The sequence below is a fragment of the Heterocephalus glaber genome, unplaced genomic scaffold (assembly GCF_053883595.1).
Source record: "Heterocephalus glaber isolate CG9 unplaced genomic scaffold, H.glaber_assembly_v1.0 deba00001613, whole genome shotgun sequence".
NCBI lineage: Eukaryota > Metazoa > Chordata > Mammalia > Rodentia > Bathyergidae > Heterocephalus > Heterocephalus glaber.
Window position 1 is genome coordinate 33,081,814 of NW_028258384.1, and position 14,283 is coordinate 33,096,096.

General features: G+C 40.4%; 1 protein-coding gene across 6 annotated transcripts in view; it reads right to left on the reverse strand.

Moving 5' to 3' along the window:
* The window catches only part of Morc4 (MORC family CW-type zinc finger 4), a 102,690-nt gene that overhangs the window by 33,268 nt on the left and 55,139 nt on the right, over window positions 1-14,283 (reverse strand). For 4 of the 6 annotated variants that reach the window (XM_087196717.1, XM_021241574.2, XM_087196718.1 and 1 more), the window contains 3 exons: window positions 12,080-12,773; window positions 11,474-11,757; window positions 11,086-11,172 (listed from right to left, as the gene is read on the reverse strand). In XM_087196717.1, coding sequence (XP_087052843.1) covers window positions 11,086-11,172; window positions 11,474-11,757; window positions 12,080-12,773 — 1,065 coding nt within the window. Of the gene's footprint in view, window positions 1-8,180; window positions 11,173-11,473; window positions 11,758-12,079; window positions 12,774-14,283 lie in introns of those variants that run through there. The other 2 variants (XM_021241570.1, XM_087196720.1) reach the window with 1 other exon arrangement.

Consider the following 14,283-nt stretch of genomic DNA (forward strand, 5'->3'; position numbering starts at 1 on the left):
GATCAGGTGAGTTGGTCACATGGTTCCATCATGCTTGTTTGCCATTTTCATGGTTTTTTTTTTTTTTTTTACTGGTCTCATGGTCACCAGGAAATCTCACCTTTGTAGATAGAAGCCAAGGCTCCAATTTTAGGGAATATATGGGCCTCCTCTACTCTTCCCTTTTGAATTGGGTTAGATCCCTTCCTTGTTTTTTCTAATAAATTTGGGTAAATTAAAAACATATGGGGCCAGGGTTTAGCTCAGTGGTGCCACCACCTGCCTTGCAATTGCAAGGTCCCGAGTTCAATCCCGGAACCCAAAACAAAAAATCAAATATATGCCTGATGGCTTGAGCAGAACAAAGGAATAGCCAGTAAGCTCAAGTGGCTGTGAGTATGCAAAACCAGAGTCATCTTTTTTTAAAAAGAAGTTTCTACCTCTATTGTTTTAAACAAGGTACCAAGGTTTTTTTATCATTGGGATAAATGTAAGAGATACTGTTTGTCAAGTGGCCCCACCAAGCTAAGGGGGTCTCCAGGTAGGGAGCTCCACCCTGATCTCAAGGGAGTTTCTAATGGAGCCACTAGAGGACTCCACCCTTCTTCCTAAGGAGTCCGTGGGCCAATGCACCATGGGAAACACCCTACAGAGCCCAGCAACTTTGCCATTGGAACAATTTGACCCTGAAGGAGTGATAGTGGGCCACAAAGTATGGAGAATTATAAGGAAAAAAAAAAACTAAGAAGGCACCAGTGTCACTTACTTTGCCAGATACATCTAGTAGCACAATTGAGTTTCACGGAGGACAGTTCAGGGACTGAATGAACCTGCATCCTTCTGTGAGGGACATCCTCTGAAGGACCCCAGACCTAGTCTTTTCTCTTTCTCTATAAGCCCCATGCAGGTAGCTGGTTGAAGCCCTGGCAGTTCCAACCTTGTTTTTAACAACTTATCTTCTATTGCAATACTATTTGAGTCTAGTATGAACTAAGAAATGGTAAGAGATGGGTACAGAATGGCAGTCTAAATTACAATACTATTCTTCAGTTAGATCTCTTTTACAAAAGGCAAAGACAGTGGTGTGAAATCCCTTATGTTAGGCTTTTATGGCTCTTTATCTCTAGAATGGCCCAAGAACCATGGTACTTAAAGAGGCCTCCAAGGAAGAGGAAATTGATGATCTTGTCCTCAGATACACACCTCTCTCTCATGGGGATATTGGCCTCTCTAACCTATTTCCACCAAAGACTAGCATCCCAGAGAGACCTAGTATTTTCAAATATGACTCAATTGTTGGACACAGCCTTTTCTGTGTTCAATAATTGGGATCTAGGTGAGGATGAAAGGAGAAGGGCTGAGAAAATAAAGACAGACCAAAATTATGACTGTCACAATTGGCAATGCTTTAAACACACCCAAGTCATCCAAGGGAAAACCCAAAGCCTGCAAAAAACTGGACACTGGGCAGGTAACTGTATCAAGCCACTACTCTTGCTCTGCGCTGTGTCAGGCAGTTGATGTGCCTGACTCATGGCACTGGAGAATTGACTGTCCCCACTCCCAGAGACAGGCTAAGCCAGCCAAAACTCTTACCTCCTGCCCTGATGAAGAGGACTGAAGGGGCCTGTGGCAACCTATAGTGCCCTTGTCCACAGACATCTCCATCTCCTGTGAGAAACCTTGGGTGACCCTAGATGTCATAGGTAAATAATTTCAATTCATTTGGCTTCTGTTTTAACTATCTTCTCTGGAAAACCCTCCTGTAGATCTATAGCTATTGAGGTCAAGGGGCGCCCTAATTGTATCTTTCTCACTCCTGCTTAATTCGAAGGTCAAATGTTTAACCACAAGTTTTTAATTGTCCCGCAGTGTCTTAGTCCCTTACTAGTAAGAGATTTACTAGCAAAACTGAGAGCAATTCTCAAATTCCAGCAAAAGCTAAAGTAGATTTTACCCATTGGAACTATGCCAGGCCATGCTTCTTAGACAACCCTGAGGTTACTATAAAGACTTGTACTACCTTTTTTGGGAGGAGGGGTGTTTGAGACAGAGTCTTGCTATGCAGTTCAGGGTGGCCTTGAATTCATAGACCAGCTCAGGCTGGTCTCTAACTTGTGGCACACCTCCTGCCTCAGCCTCCCAAGTGCTAGGATTACAGGCTTGTAGCACCAGTCCAAGCAAGACTTGCATTACTCTATTTTTTTTTTTTTTTTTTTTTTTTGGTACTGGGGATCGAACCTGGGTCCTTGCGCTTGCACAGCAGGCGGTGAAACCACTGAGCTAAATCCCTGGCCCAAGACTTGCATTACTCTTAATCCTACCTCTTTGATGCCTATACACTCAGAAGTTAGCCACTCTTGTGAACAGGTGATTTCCCAGACGTAAGCAGATAAGACATCAGTGACCTGCCACTCCAAGACTCTGAGGGGGGGGCGGTTCCCTGATGGAAGTAGCTTTGTCCAAGAAAAACTTTGAAAGGCAGGTTATATAGCTGTCAGTTTACAACAGGTTATTGATGCCAAACCTCTTTCCCCAAGCGACCTGTGGTCAAAAAACAGAGCTTACTCGCACATTAACATGCCCACATAGCAATTTGGAAAGGGGCTTGCTAACTAATAAAATAAAGCACAGTTGGGAAATCCTACAACCCCTAGAGCCAGCCTGGCTTTTCAAGCAGGTCACTATCATGCATTTCAAGGGACCCCAAAGAGAGGTTTTAAGTCTCCTTGGGAAATCAGAAAGCTGGTAGAGAAGCAAGAAGGGCAACCTTATAGCCTCAAGACCCTAGCCTTATTCTCATTTTTTGAGGAACCATTAAACTAGTGTTTCCTCAAGGGATGAAATGGAAAGCTATAAGAACTCTACAGGAGAAATGGTCACTAATATTTTTACAGGACTAAGACTGTACTCCTATGAACCTCCGGCAGACATGAGGCTCTTCAAAAGCAAGACTTCAGTATTGCTCCAGGTGCAGATAAGTGGAGTCACTAATAACCCCTAATTCACCACAGTTTAAGTGGACACCTGTACTGAGACTTTTGTTTTTAATTAGACCCATAATATAGGTAATCTTGCTAAGGCTATGGCTCTCAAGCTCTTGATAATTTATCTAACATCCTTCTTTGTCATACCTTTTCCTCCACAGGAAGCATGAGACTCTGACTTGCTTTTCATATTTGGGCTCTACATCCCCAACCTAATAATAAAGTAACCCTCCTGACAAATTCACCAAGCTCTCTCCCATTGAATGGGCAGCTCAACAGTCCTTCACACTAACTTTTTTTTTTTGGTACTGGGGATCAAACTCAGGACCTTGCATTTGCAAAGCAGGCGTGGAGCCACTGAGCTAAATCCCCAGCCCCACACTAACTCTTTTCTCATTGTCTTCTGTCAGTTTTTTTTTTTTTCTTTAACCCAGCCAGTGAGCCACAACACCCCAAGGTAGTTGGAGAGGATATGATCCACACAAGGTAGGGCTTACAACCCCTTTCAGCAGGGAGTAGCTATATGAAGATGGAGAACTCCACTCCCTCAGAACCCTATAAGAATTATGGGGGGCTGGTGGTTTACCTCAGTGGTTCTGCTGCCTGCCTCACAAGCACAAGGTCTGGAGTTTGATCCCCGGTACCAAAAAAAAAAAAAAAAAGAATTATGGGGATATGTGTCTCTCAGGGAAATGAGGCAGGAGATTAGGGTGTGGCAGGCTGGCTAGCAAAGTGGGTGTGACCTGTTAATTGCTAAATTCCAGGACACATGCACAGAACAGTTCCCATAGCCTTGCATGTGGACTTCTTGCATGTGGAGGGCCTAGACCTGACACCACCCTGAAGAGTGATAAATACAAAAGGAAAGTCATCATTGAGCTATGGGCTACTGTGTTCCTTAACAGTAGTCCACTCTCATGCTACAGAATGTACTTCTTTTCCTACTTTTTCTTGGCTCATACTTGCTCTGTAGAGCATGTTTCTTTTACTACCTTTTATAAATGTAAAACCTTGGTAGTTTGCATTTATCTTGACCAATTCTTTGTTCAGGACATGAAGAACCTAGAAACCACCTCTAAAGGAGGCTCCAACAACCCCCAAACCCCATAATAACATCACAACCTTTCTAATTCTTCCAGCTTTCTGAAGATTCTCTGGAAAATCAGCTCTTTTGGGACCACTTTACTTAGCTCCTGCCTAAAGTTCCTCTGCCTACCCCTGAGAATACAATGGGCAGATGTATGGAACATGACTGGCACGTAGAAAGCATCCAAAACATTTGTACTTTTACCTACAAATGGGTTGGGAATTTCTGGTGATATAGATATCAAAACTTTGGGTTTAGGGACTAAGACAAGTAACATAACAAATTTCATCTGCAGATTTTATTTTCCATTAGAAAATGGGACTAGGGGCAGAACTCAGTGGTAGGGTATTTGTTTAGCATATGTAAGACCCTAGATTCAGTCCTCAGCATACAAAAAAGAAAAAGAATGTTATTTATGTCTAACACAACGATTAAAACTTACATATGCCCAAGACTATCTAAATCAGCTCTTTCCATTGTCTAGCTTATTATACAAACATGTGCCCTGACTTGATTTAGAATGTGTGGTTTTTTGTTTTGTTTTGTTTTTTTGAGACAGGATCTTGCTATTGTCAGGCCTGCCCTTAATCAACAGAAAAAATAAACAGGCTGCTTTTAACAAATACCAGCAGCTTCCCAGTTCAATGAGGCAAATGGACTAAAAAATATGGCTTTCAACACTCTGACGCCGAAAAGTCCAGTAATTGTATACATATATGTCCAGACCATCCTTGGGCAGCTAAGTCATAAATACGTCACCCCAGATTCCTTAGTCCCTTCAATACCTATATAAGCCTAATTCCTTTCCCAGTTAATTGCTAATATCTTTCTCCCCTTGTGTTAGCCCATCCTCTCAGAGATGAAATCTCTCCCATCTAGCTGCCACTATCTCTCACCCATTGTCAGCCCATCCACACGTGGATGTGATAAACTCTAAACTCAGGCTTTTCCCAGCTAGCTGCTAAAATCTCCTGATTTCTAGGCTCTGTTCAATGGAATAAACTTTTCTTTTTCTCACAGCAAAGAGCCTGTCTTTTGTTGACAAGTGGATTCTTTATAACAGCTATGTAGTTTACACTGGCCTTGAACTCATTATGTAGCCCAGGCTGGCCTTGAACTTGAAATGATCTTCTTGCCTCAGCCTCCCAGTGCTGGGATTGGAGGCATGTGCCACCACACCTAGCAAGAATATATGGTTTTTGAAGGTCTTCTCCACGTAATATAAATCATGAGTTAGGGCTGTCCTTGGCATTAAGCATAAGTCATCCATGTTCCAAAAAATATATTTGGTGACCTATGTTATTTATTATTTATATATTTAGGGGTTTTTTTGTTTTTGTTTTTGACACAGGGTCTCACTATGTAGTTCAGGGAGGCTTTGAACTACATAGCCCAGGCTGGCCTGAAACTCATGGCAATCCTCTTGCCCCAGCCTCCTAAATGCTGGGATTACATACATGTGCCATTATGTCAGGCATAAATCATCCTTTTGGTATTATACTTGGTTTAGCCTGGGCTCACACCCAGAATTCTTGAGCAGAGTTTTACACTTCATTCCTAATATAGCACTACAGAGAAGGGTTCTAACTTATGCACAGAATTCTGAAAGACACTCTATGTGAAATTGCCCTTGGTGAGATAGAATAAATAAAAACTAGGCAGACAAGGAAAATTGTAATTTTAAAAATGAAAACTGCAGCTTCAGGGCACAAGTTCAGTTTAATTTTTGCTCTTCTCTCAGAACAGAATAATCTTGGGCAATTCCCTTTGGCCTGCAAATGATTTGGCTATTTCCTTTTTACTTGCAAATTGTCCTCTTTCACATGTGAACAGACCACCTTTTTACCTGTAAATTCCCCTATGAATAGACCATTACCTTACTATGGATAGGCCATCCCTCCCTCAGACCAAGACTATATATTATCAAATTCCAGATTTTTTTTTTTTTTTTTTTTTGAGACAGGGTTTCACTATGTAGTTGAAGCTATCTTTGAACTCACTGTGTAGCCCGGGCTGGCCTCAAACTCACAGCAATCCTCCAGCCTCAGCCTCCTGTGTACTGGGATTACAGGTGTGCGCCACCACGCCTAGCAAATTCTGCAGATTTCCACCACCAAAACCACATAAATATTTCCAGTTCCAAACTTTAGTGTGTCTCATTTCTCTGAGTGCCCATACTCCACTCTTGAGTGTGTGTGAAAATCTCTGCTTAATAAAACCTTCCTGTGCCTCTTACTGACACATCCTGAAAATTCTTTTTCTGCCCTGGGAGTCAGAGAACCTTCAAACTTACTCTACAAAAGGGTGGGTTAGGTTCCTTATTTCAGCTTCAGGGAGCTTCTCAGACACACTCTGGTGACACTGGGAACTAAGAAGCTGCCAATTAAGCCCCTGTCTCTAAGTTGTTAGCTTAGATAATTTACAAACACTGACCATGAGTGAGCATGGTCCTGTTCCCTGGTGTCATGAGGTTTCTGGTCTAGTGCTTTTTTTTGGTACCGGGGATCGAACTTGGCTCCTTGCGCTTGGGCAGCAGGCGGCGAAACCACTGAGCTAAATCCCCGGCCCCAGTCTAGTCCTTTTCTAGTTGCTCATTTGTTCATCCAACAAGTATGTGCTGACCTCCTAACATTTGCCTGGAACTTTACTTGAGACTTGTTCTGTCTGTCTGTTCTTTGCTTGCAGATAGCTCTTCTTTCTGCACTTGAAATAAAATATCACCACTCTCAAACAAAGTGAACAGAAGCCTTCTCAGAATTGTTTTTCTCTTTCTAGTTCTCTCAAAGCCTGGTCTCTACAACCTTCTCCAGGTTATGTTCTATAGTTCTCAGTACTTAAAACTTGCATGCTAGGGAGCCTCCTTTTGATAATATTCAGAATGTTTGGGGTAAACACCCATATTCCTTTTCTTCCTGGCAGCCCTTCAAATTATTCACACCAAAGATTAGCTAAAGAGAAACACTAGGCCACTCACAAGGGCTGCCCCAGGCCCCCATAACCTGTAGCACTTACCATCTCAGTATTTCATTTTTCAGAGTTTAATATCCAGGATTATGTGTTTCATTCATATTGCATTTATCCAACCATTTGTATGAATGGAGCACTGTTTTAGATCCTTGAGGGAGATGTAAATATAAATGAAACTGTTCTGATCATTAACTCATTCATTGACAATCATTAATTGATTACTATGTCCTGGGTACTATGATAAGTGATAGGATACAGGATTGGCAAAAGCAGGCATGGACCTTCCCCTCATGGAACTTATTATTGAGGAAGGCAGTCAGGAACTGTGTGTTGTGTTTGCTTCTGGATATCACACTACACAGAGTAGGTAACCAATAAGCATTTGTTGAATGAATCAAAGGTATGTGACCAAATACTGTACATAAATTGTGAGATGTGCAGTGAATTGAAAAAAATAAAACAAAACAGGAAACCCTGAGAGAATAGGATAGAATAAAAAGGGAAGGTCTGTCTGAGGAAGTGATATGCCAACACCCAAAGGATGAGGAACAACTAGCCATGCCAAAGCTAGAAATAGAAGCATTCCAAGAGAAGGAGCAGTATGGATAAAGTATGTCCCAGGAGAAAGAAGAGTATGGGTAAAGGATCTGAGGTAAGAGCTTGAGACATTTCACTGAGCCGGGGGAAAAGTCTATGATGAAAGGACTCATGAGACAAAGTGTAAGTAGACAGTCTTGTAGGTCATTGCAGGGTTGGGATTTTATTCTAAGTTCAATAAGAAATTATTTAATGGCTTTAAACAGGAGAATCACAAGATCTGATTTGTACTTTTCAAAAAAATCACAATGTCTCTAGTGATAATGCTATTGTGGGAACAGGAGTGGACACAAAGTCTTCAGTTAGAAGTAGTTATAATCCATGGGAGATCGTAGCAATTTGGACTAAAGCAACTCTGGTAAAAATGAATAGATTCAAGATATATTGTACTTTGAAAATGCAACTAACAGATTTGTTGACAGAGTGGATAAGGGAGATGAAAAAAAAGAAGAAAATTAAGTATGATTCCCAGGTTTCCAGCTGAAGCAAGTTGGTGGGAGGAGGTGCCATTTTCTCAGATGAGGAAAATTATATGAGAGGAAGAGTCCTAGGGCATGTTACCGTTTATTTTTAACATGTTTTATTTGAAGTTTTTGTGAGATGTGTAAGTATAAATCTCAAGTGGGTAGTTGAATATCTGAATCTGGAACTTTCGAATGGGGAAGACAGGACAAGAAAGTTTGATACAAGACATTATAAATGATATAAAACTTAAATATTCAAAGAGAAATGTCATGCCTAGGTGGGTTAATGAGAGTAATTTGCAAACAAAACAAAACAAAACAAAACCTGACATTTGATCCAAAGAAAAAATGACAAGGGAGAACAAAGGGAAAGGACTAGCAACTATGGAGGAGAAAATCTTAAGACATGTTCAGAAACTGAAAGAGTTCACATTAGATGGAATATAGTGTGTTTGGAATGTTGGAATGTTGGAAGAGAGGTACCTGAAGCCAGATCTTGAAGGGCTTTAAGAACCATTGCTAAGGAATTTGTATTGCATTTGGTGGATAACTAAGAGCACTAGCAAATCTTTGAGCTGAGGCATGACTTGAAAAAGCTGGTAAAAGCCATTTAGCGATACTGAGCAGGGAAAATTGAGGAGTGAGAATAGGATACAAAGTAGGCCATTTAAGTCTATTTCAATTAACAAGGCATGAGGTAATAAGGGTCTACGTTTTGACCAAGGAAACAAAGTTAAAAGGCAAATGTGAGGAACATCTGAAAGGAGAATTACAATCATGCTAACTTAATGGAAAAGCCAGGAGAAGGCACTTACTTCTTTCTTCCCAGTATCTTTGCCTCCATACCAGATCATGAACTCTGGTAAGGCTGGGGGACACTTATGAATCTCTCCACAGTGGTATTTACTACCTCATGCTGGTATAGTTTCAGAGTAAACAGGTAACAATCCAGTAGCTCTGGTATTGAAGTAAACAGACTCACATAGCTAACTGTTGCCGGAAAAAGCAATGTGGGGTCAAGACCATGGGTTGATAGAACATGAGCAGGGAGTGGGCTAACAATAAGCACTAGTAAAGATGAATTACATTTTTGCTTATTTTTCTTTTTAAAGCTCATTCTACAGGCTGAACCTTCGATGCTCTGAATTTTTTTCTCTACCACACTATCTGTGCAAAATCCCACACCCTCCTAGCCCCTATCTGATGAACAATCACTGAGAAAATGGCTGGATGTGCTACCCTTCCCTCAGTAATATTTACAATTTAGACAACTGAGACCTTTGACTATCATGATCCAAATGTCTAACATGAAAGTTAATCATGTGGCAAGCTGGAGTTGAGGCATCGTAGATTGGTAGGGGCTGGGGATATCTTTAAGTCATTCGAAGGGTAAAGCTTGGCTCTAGTCTCTCCTTATTCTTTGTAGTCTCATCATAGATGAGATTTCCTTTAAAAGAAGGTAAAAGATGTTTGGGAAAGTCTACTCAAAAAACTCTGCAGAGGAGAAACACAATGAGTATCCAAAGCATTTTCTCTGGACTAATCTTTTTGCCACAGCTTGAGTCCCACCTTCCTTTTATTATTTCTATCCTGTAACTTATATTTCACTGTTGATATATTTTTATGTGTTCATTGTTTAGTGTCCTTTGAGGAGTACCTTGAACTCTTTGGAGAGTATTGCTCTATAAATACAATAAAGCAATGAATTAATAAAATGTCTCCTTTTATGAGAGTATGAGTTTGACTATTTCTAATACTATAAAATCTATCCCTCACTCAGGATAGCCTGGAGTAAGTAGGCACATTCTGAGGGACAGCAGATAGATCTCTCTACTCTAAAATATTGCCCCACTGTAATTCCACAGTCTGGTGATACATATTTAAAAATTTTGAGCCTTGAAGGTTTGTTTTCAAGAATCTCTTATTAAAATGCAAATCCCACAGAAGGTAGGTAGGTGGGTTATGATTTAACATTATTTCCCTTCACATTAACCCACCATTCCTACCAAACACATTTTTCACATTCTAGGTTTTTCCATGCCTTTGCTTATGTTGTTCTTCTAAAGGTAATACTAAGTTTAACATAAATTATAAAGAGAATATTATTTTATAATTTCACAAGTGTCATCTGATACCCAAATCCAAGCCTACTTGTCCTTTTTAAAAACAATTTATTTTTCAAATCTAAGTTGAATAACAAGTTTATTATAGAAAATTTGAAAAAGGCAGGAAGAAAAAAAGAAAAATATCAACCATAGTTCTACCACCTAAGGAACAACCATTATTAATAGTGTGGTCATGCTTATTCTTTAAAGCTTAGATTAGGTCCCATTTCTAGTGTGATACCTTCCTTGGACTTCTTCTCTAGATTCACTGTCCTGTTTCTATCACTCACTTCTGTGTATAGTTAGTTAATTTGGTGTGTCTTGTGTTTCCAACCAGAGTATTAAATCCTTGGCAAGCTGAAACTCTGAATTATATTTCTTAGCTCATTCCCAAATACCAGTTATACTGGACCCAATATTTGCTGACTGATTAAACCTAAATGGATATGAACCACTTCAGAAAGGATATGAAATAGGACAAATATCTAGGTCTTGAAAAATTAAAGCTTTCTGGTCACCTAGTTTGGTGACTATTGGTTTTCTGTTCCTTGACTCTTGAAAGTCTATTTAAGTGGCTTCTTTCTCCATACCAAAACTTAGTAAGAAGCAGAATGATTAAGAGCCAAGATTTACTCAGATTCTCTATGTAAGGTATAAGGGTAGGGGGGAGAAGGGGAGAGAGAGAGAGAGGAAGAGGGAGGAGGAAAGGAGACAACAGGAGGAGAGGAAGAGAGGGAGAAGGGAGGGGAAAGAGAATAAAGAAGGGTAGAAATAAGCACATTAGTACATAGACTGAAAAGAGAAGTGAAAGAGAAGAATTTATATAGTACGCTCAATCCAGTATGTGATTTGCCTCCAGCACTGTGTACAGGATCCCATCCACTTGTTCTGAGTCATACCCGATCTCACGAAGTTCCAAGTGAGGGAGGACAGAAGTCAGAAGATAGCTGACGTAGATACGTAGCCGGGTAAGCTTTGCCAAAGCCCTGTATGATGGAGTGAGGGAGCAGAAGAGATGACATGAAGTCATTAGCTAACAAAATAAAATGAAGCCCCTTTAAAATGGGCCTATATTTCTCAAAAATTAAGTTTCCATTATCTAGAAACAAAGAAGAAAGCACAATGCCACCAAGTACAGGGCAACAGGCTGCATCTTTCTAAGTAATTACTCAATCTTGGTGGCCTATGAATTAAGGCTTCCTTATTTTCTATGGCCAGTAACTGGGGGTCTTAAGGGATGCTTCCCATTTGCACTCACAAGCTGATAACTAAACCCTAGTAATTAACCTTTCTAGGTCATCTCCCTCTGGGGTCCGGTAGGAGACCTGAGTCTTCTGTAGCACTTCCAGGTGTGTCTGTGTCTCCTTCAGTTTCTCTTTTAACTCTTGCTTTTCCTCTTTGGTTCTTTCTAGCTCAGCTTTCAGAATCTGGAATTCAGCTTGGCGATAACCCATGTGTTTCCTGCTCCAGTACAAGCCCTCTGTCTCTTGAGTACTATAGGTTACCAATTCATGTTGAACCTTCTTGAATTCAGAATGCCAGTGATTCTTCTCCTGTTCTAGTTCCTCCACCTGCAGTTCAAGAAATAGAAATTCAGTGACCCTACATACTACTAAAAGGTGAAGAAAGGGCTAAAAATTATCTTTACTCTATTTATCCTGTAATTCCATTATGCATACTTGTACTCCTCTACTTATGGAAATCCCTTTTCAATCAAATGTGGAAAGGAAACCCATAAGAGTTCACTCAGTCTGAGACATACCACAGAATAATTCAAAGACATACCTGTATTCTGTTTAAAGACCTCAGAACATGAAATCACCAAAGCACGAACACCCCAAGTCCCTTGATTATAAAAATCTCTTATTCCTAGTGATACTGTGTTGCCCAAACCTTTTGCTGGAACAAATTCCTTTCAGCCAAAACACGTTCCAATTTTTCTGTAGTTCTCTTCAATTCTTCGAGCTCGCTTTGGTTATTCATCTTTGGTGTATTATGACCTCTAGTCTCCTTGCGGCCTCGTCGTTTCTCTCCAATGGCTACTGCAGAAATTGTGGCAGAGGCCACAGAAGAATAAGGCACTGGGTTCCAGGATTCAACTGCTTTTCTTCTCTCAGCAAGCTCCTCTCTGTTAAAAGGGATTAGCTGAATGGGAGCTCCTGAATCTGTAACATCTTTTGCAACACCAACAACAGCTACAAATGGTCCCTTGTTCACATCTTCTTTGTTTATGCATGTGCTACTTCTGTTAGATTCTTCTGCTACCAATCTTGGCATCTGATCTTCTAATTCTTCTGGAAGCAGGGACCCCTGGCATTGGTCTTGGGCCCCTGGACATAGAACTGAAACTTCCCTATTGTGTCCTGTATTCTTGCTTGCTTCTGGGTATTCTGGGAAAAGATATGGCGGTGTACTTCTCTCAGAACTGGATTTATCATAGCTATTCTCCCTTTCTGGGTAGGCAACAACTGCCTCTACCCTCCTGTAAGAGCCATGCATGGAATAATCTATAGGAGATGCAGTCATCTCATTCTGGAGCCTTTTTCGTTTTTCCACAGGTTCTTCACCAAGGATCCGTTTGTACTTACTGCAAGAGGAAATTAAACTGTAAGTTGTCACAAGTATATTATCCTATGGAGCCCCTCCTCAAATTCTCCACATTAAAAATGTCTTTAGGTGCCAAGCTGAGCATGGTGGCACACACCTGTAATCCCAGCCCTCGGGAGGCTAATGCAGGAGAATCACCACAAGTTTGAGGCCAGCCTGGGCTATACAGTGAGTTCAAGGCCAGCCTGGAGTACATAGAGAGATCTTGTCTCAAAAACAAAACAAAACAGGCCGGGGATTTAGCTCAGTGGCACTGTGCCTGCCTCACAAGCACAAGGTTGTGAGTTCGATCCCTGGTACAAAAAAAAAAGTGGCTGTATTTTAGCTGGGGATTTAGCTCACTGGGTTCGCCGCCTGCTGCGCAATTGCAAGGACCTGAGTTCGATTGCCGGTACCAAAAAAAACCAAACCAAAACAGAACAAACAACTCTCCCCTCAAAACACCTCTAAGTGTTATGGATCATTTAAAGTTCTAAATATAACTTCTATGGTTTAGATGTAGCTTGTGCTCCAAGGGTTCAGTGTTAGAAGCTATGTCCCTAGTGTGGCAATGTTAAAAGACGGTATGGAACCTTTACGAGGTGTAGCCTAGTGGAAGGTTGTTACATCATTGTCAGTACTGTCAGCTGAAGGGATCAAAGTAGTTTTCATGGGTCCCTCAGTTATTTCTCATGAGAATAAAATGTTATAAAAGAGGGACCCTGACTCCTGAGTCACACTCTTGGCTTCCTGTCTGGCAACATGATCTTTTTCTCTCATACATACTCCTTTCATAATGATCCCACCCTCATAAGACCTTTATCAGAGCCAAGCTAATACCAGTGCCATGTCTTTCAATCTCTAGAACAGTGACCTAAAAAAGCGTCTTTTCTTTATAAGGTTACCTATTTTCATATATTTCATTATAGTAAACAAAAACAGAATAGTACACATATTTATTTGCCAAGCTTCAACCTTTTCATTTATACAACTGGCTAAGTTAGCAAACTATTGTTCAGGGAGAAGTGTATTTGAAAGTTTTTAAGGGTCAGTATCTAGATACAACAAGACTAGGCTGACCTTGGTTAAAATTCTAAAAGTATATTTGAAAACAGCTTCACTTGGAAGTTTCTTAAATACAAGTAAAGGAAGACAAACAAACAAACTACATATATATCTATATCTATATATCTATGTCTATATCTATATATAGATATAGACATAGATATATCTCCAACATCCCCTAACACAAGAACAGAATGAAAAGATCATAAAAAGCCTTGTGGTGTATGCAGAGAATAAAGCCACCTTGTTAATTTTAAAGTGTCACAAAACCTTTCCATTATAAAAGGCTTATACACATTTTTTATATTGCAATAGAACACAGTACAGTTCATTTGCCAGCCAACTGGATTATGGCTATTGCCCATTATTCACTTGTAAAAGTTAATTAAAACACCAGTCAGAAACAAAGAAAGTGAATTAGCCAATTTAAATCATTTTCCCATTGT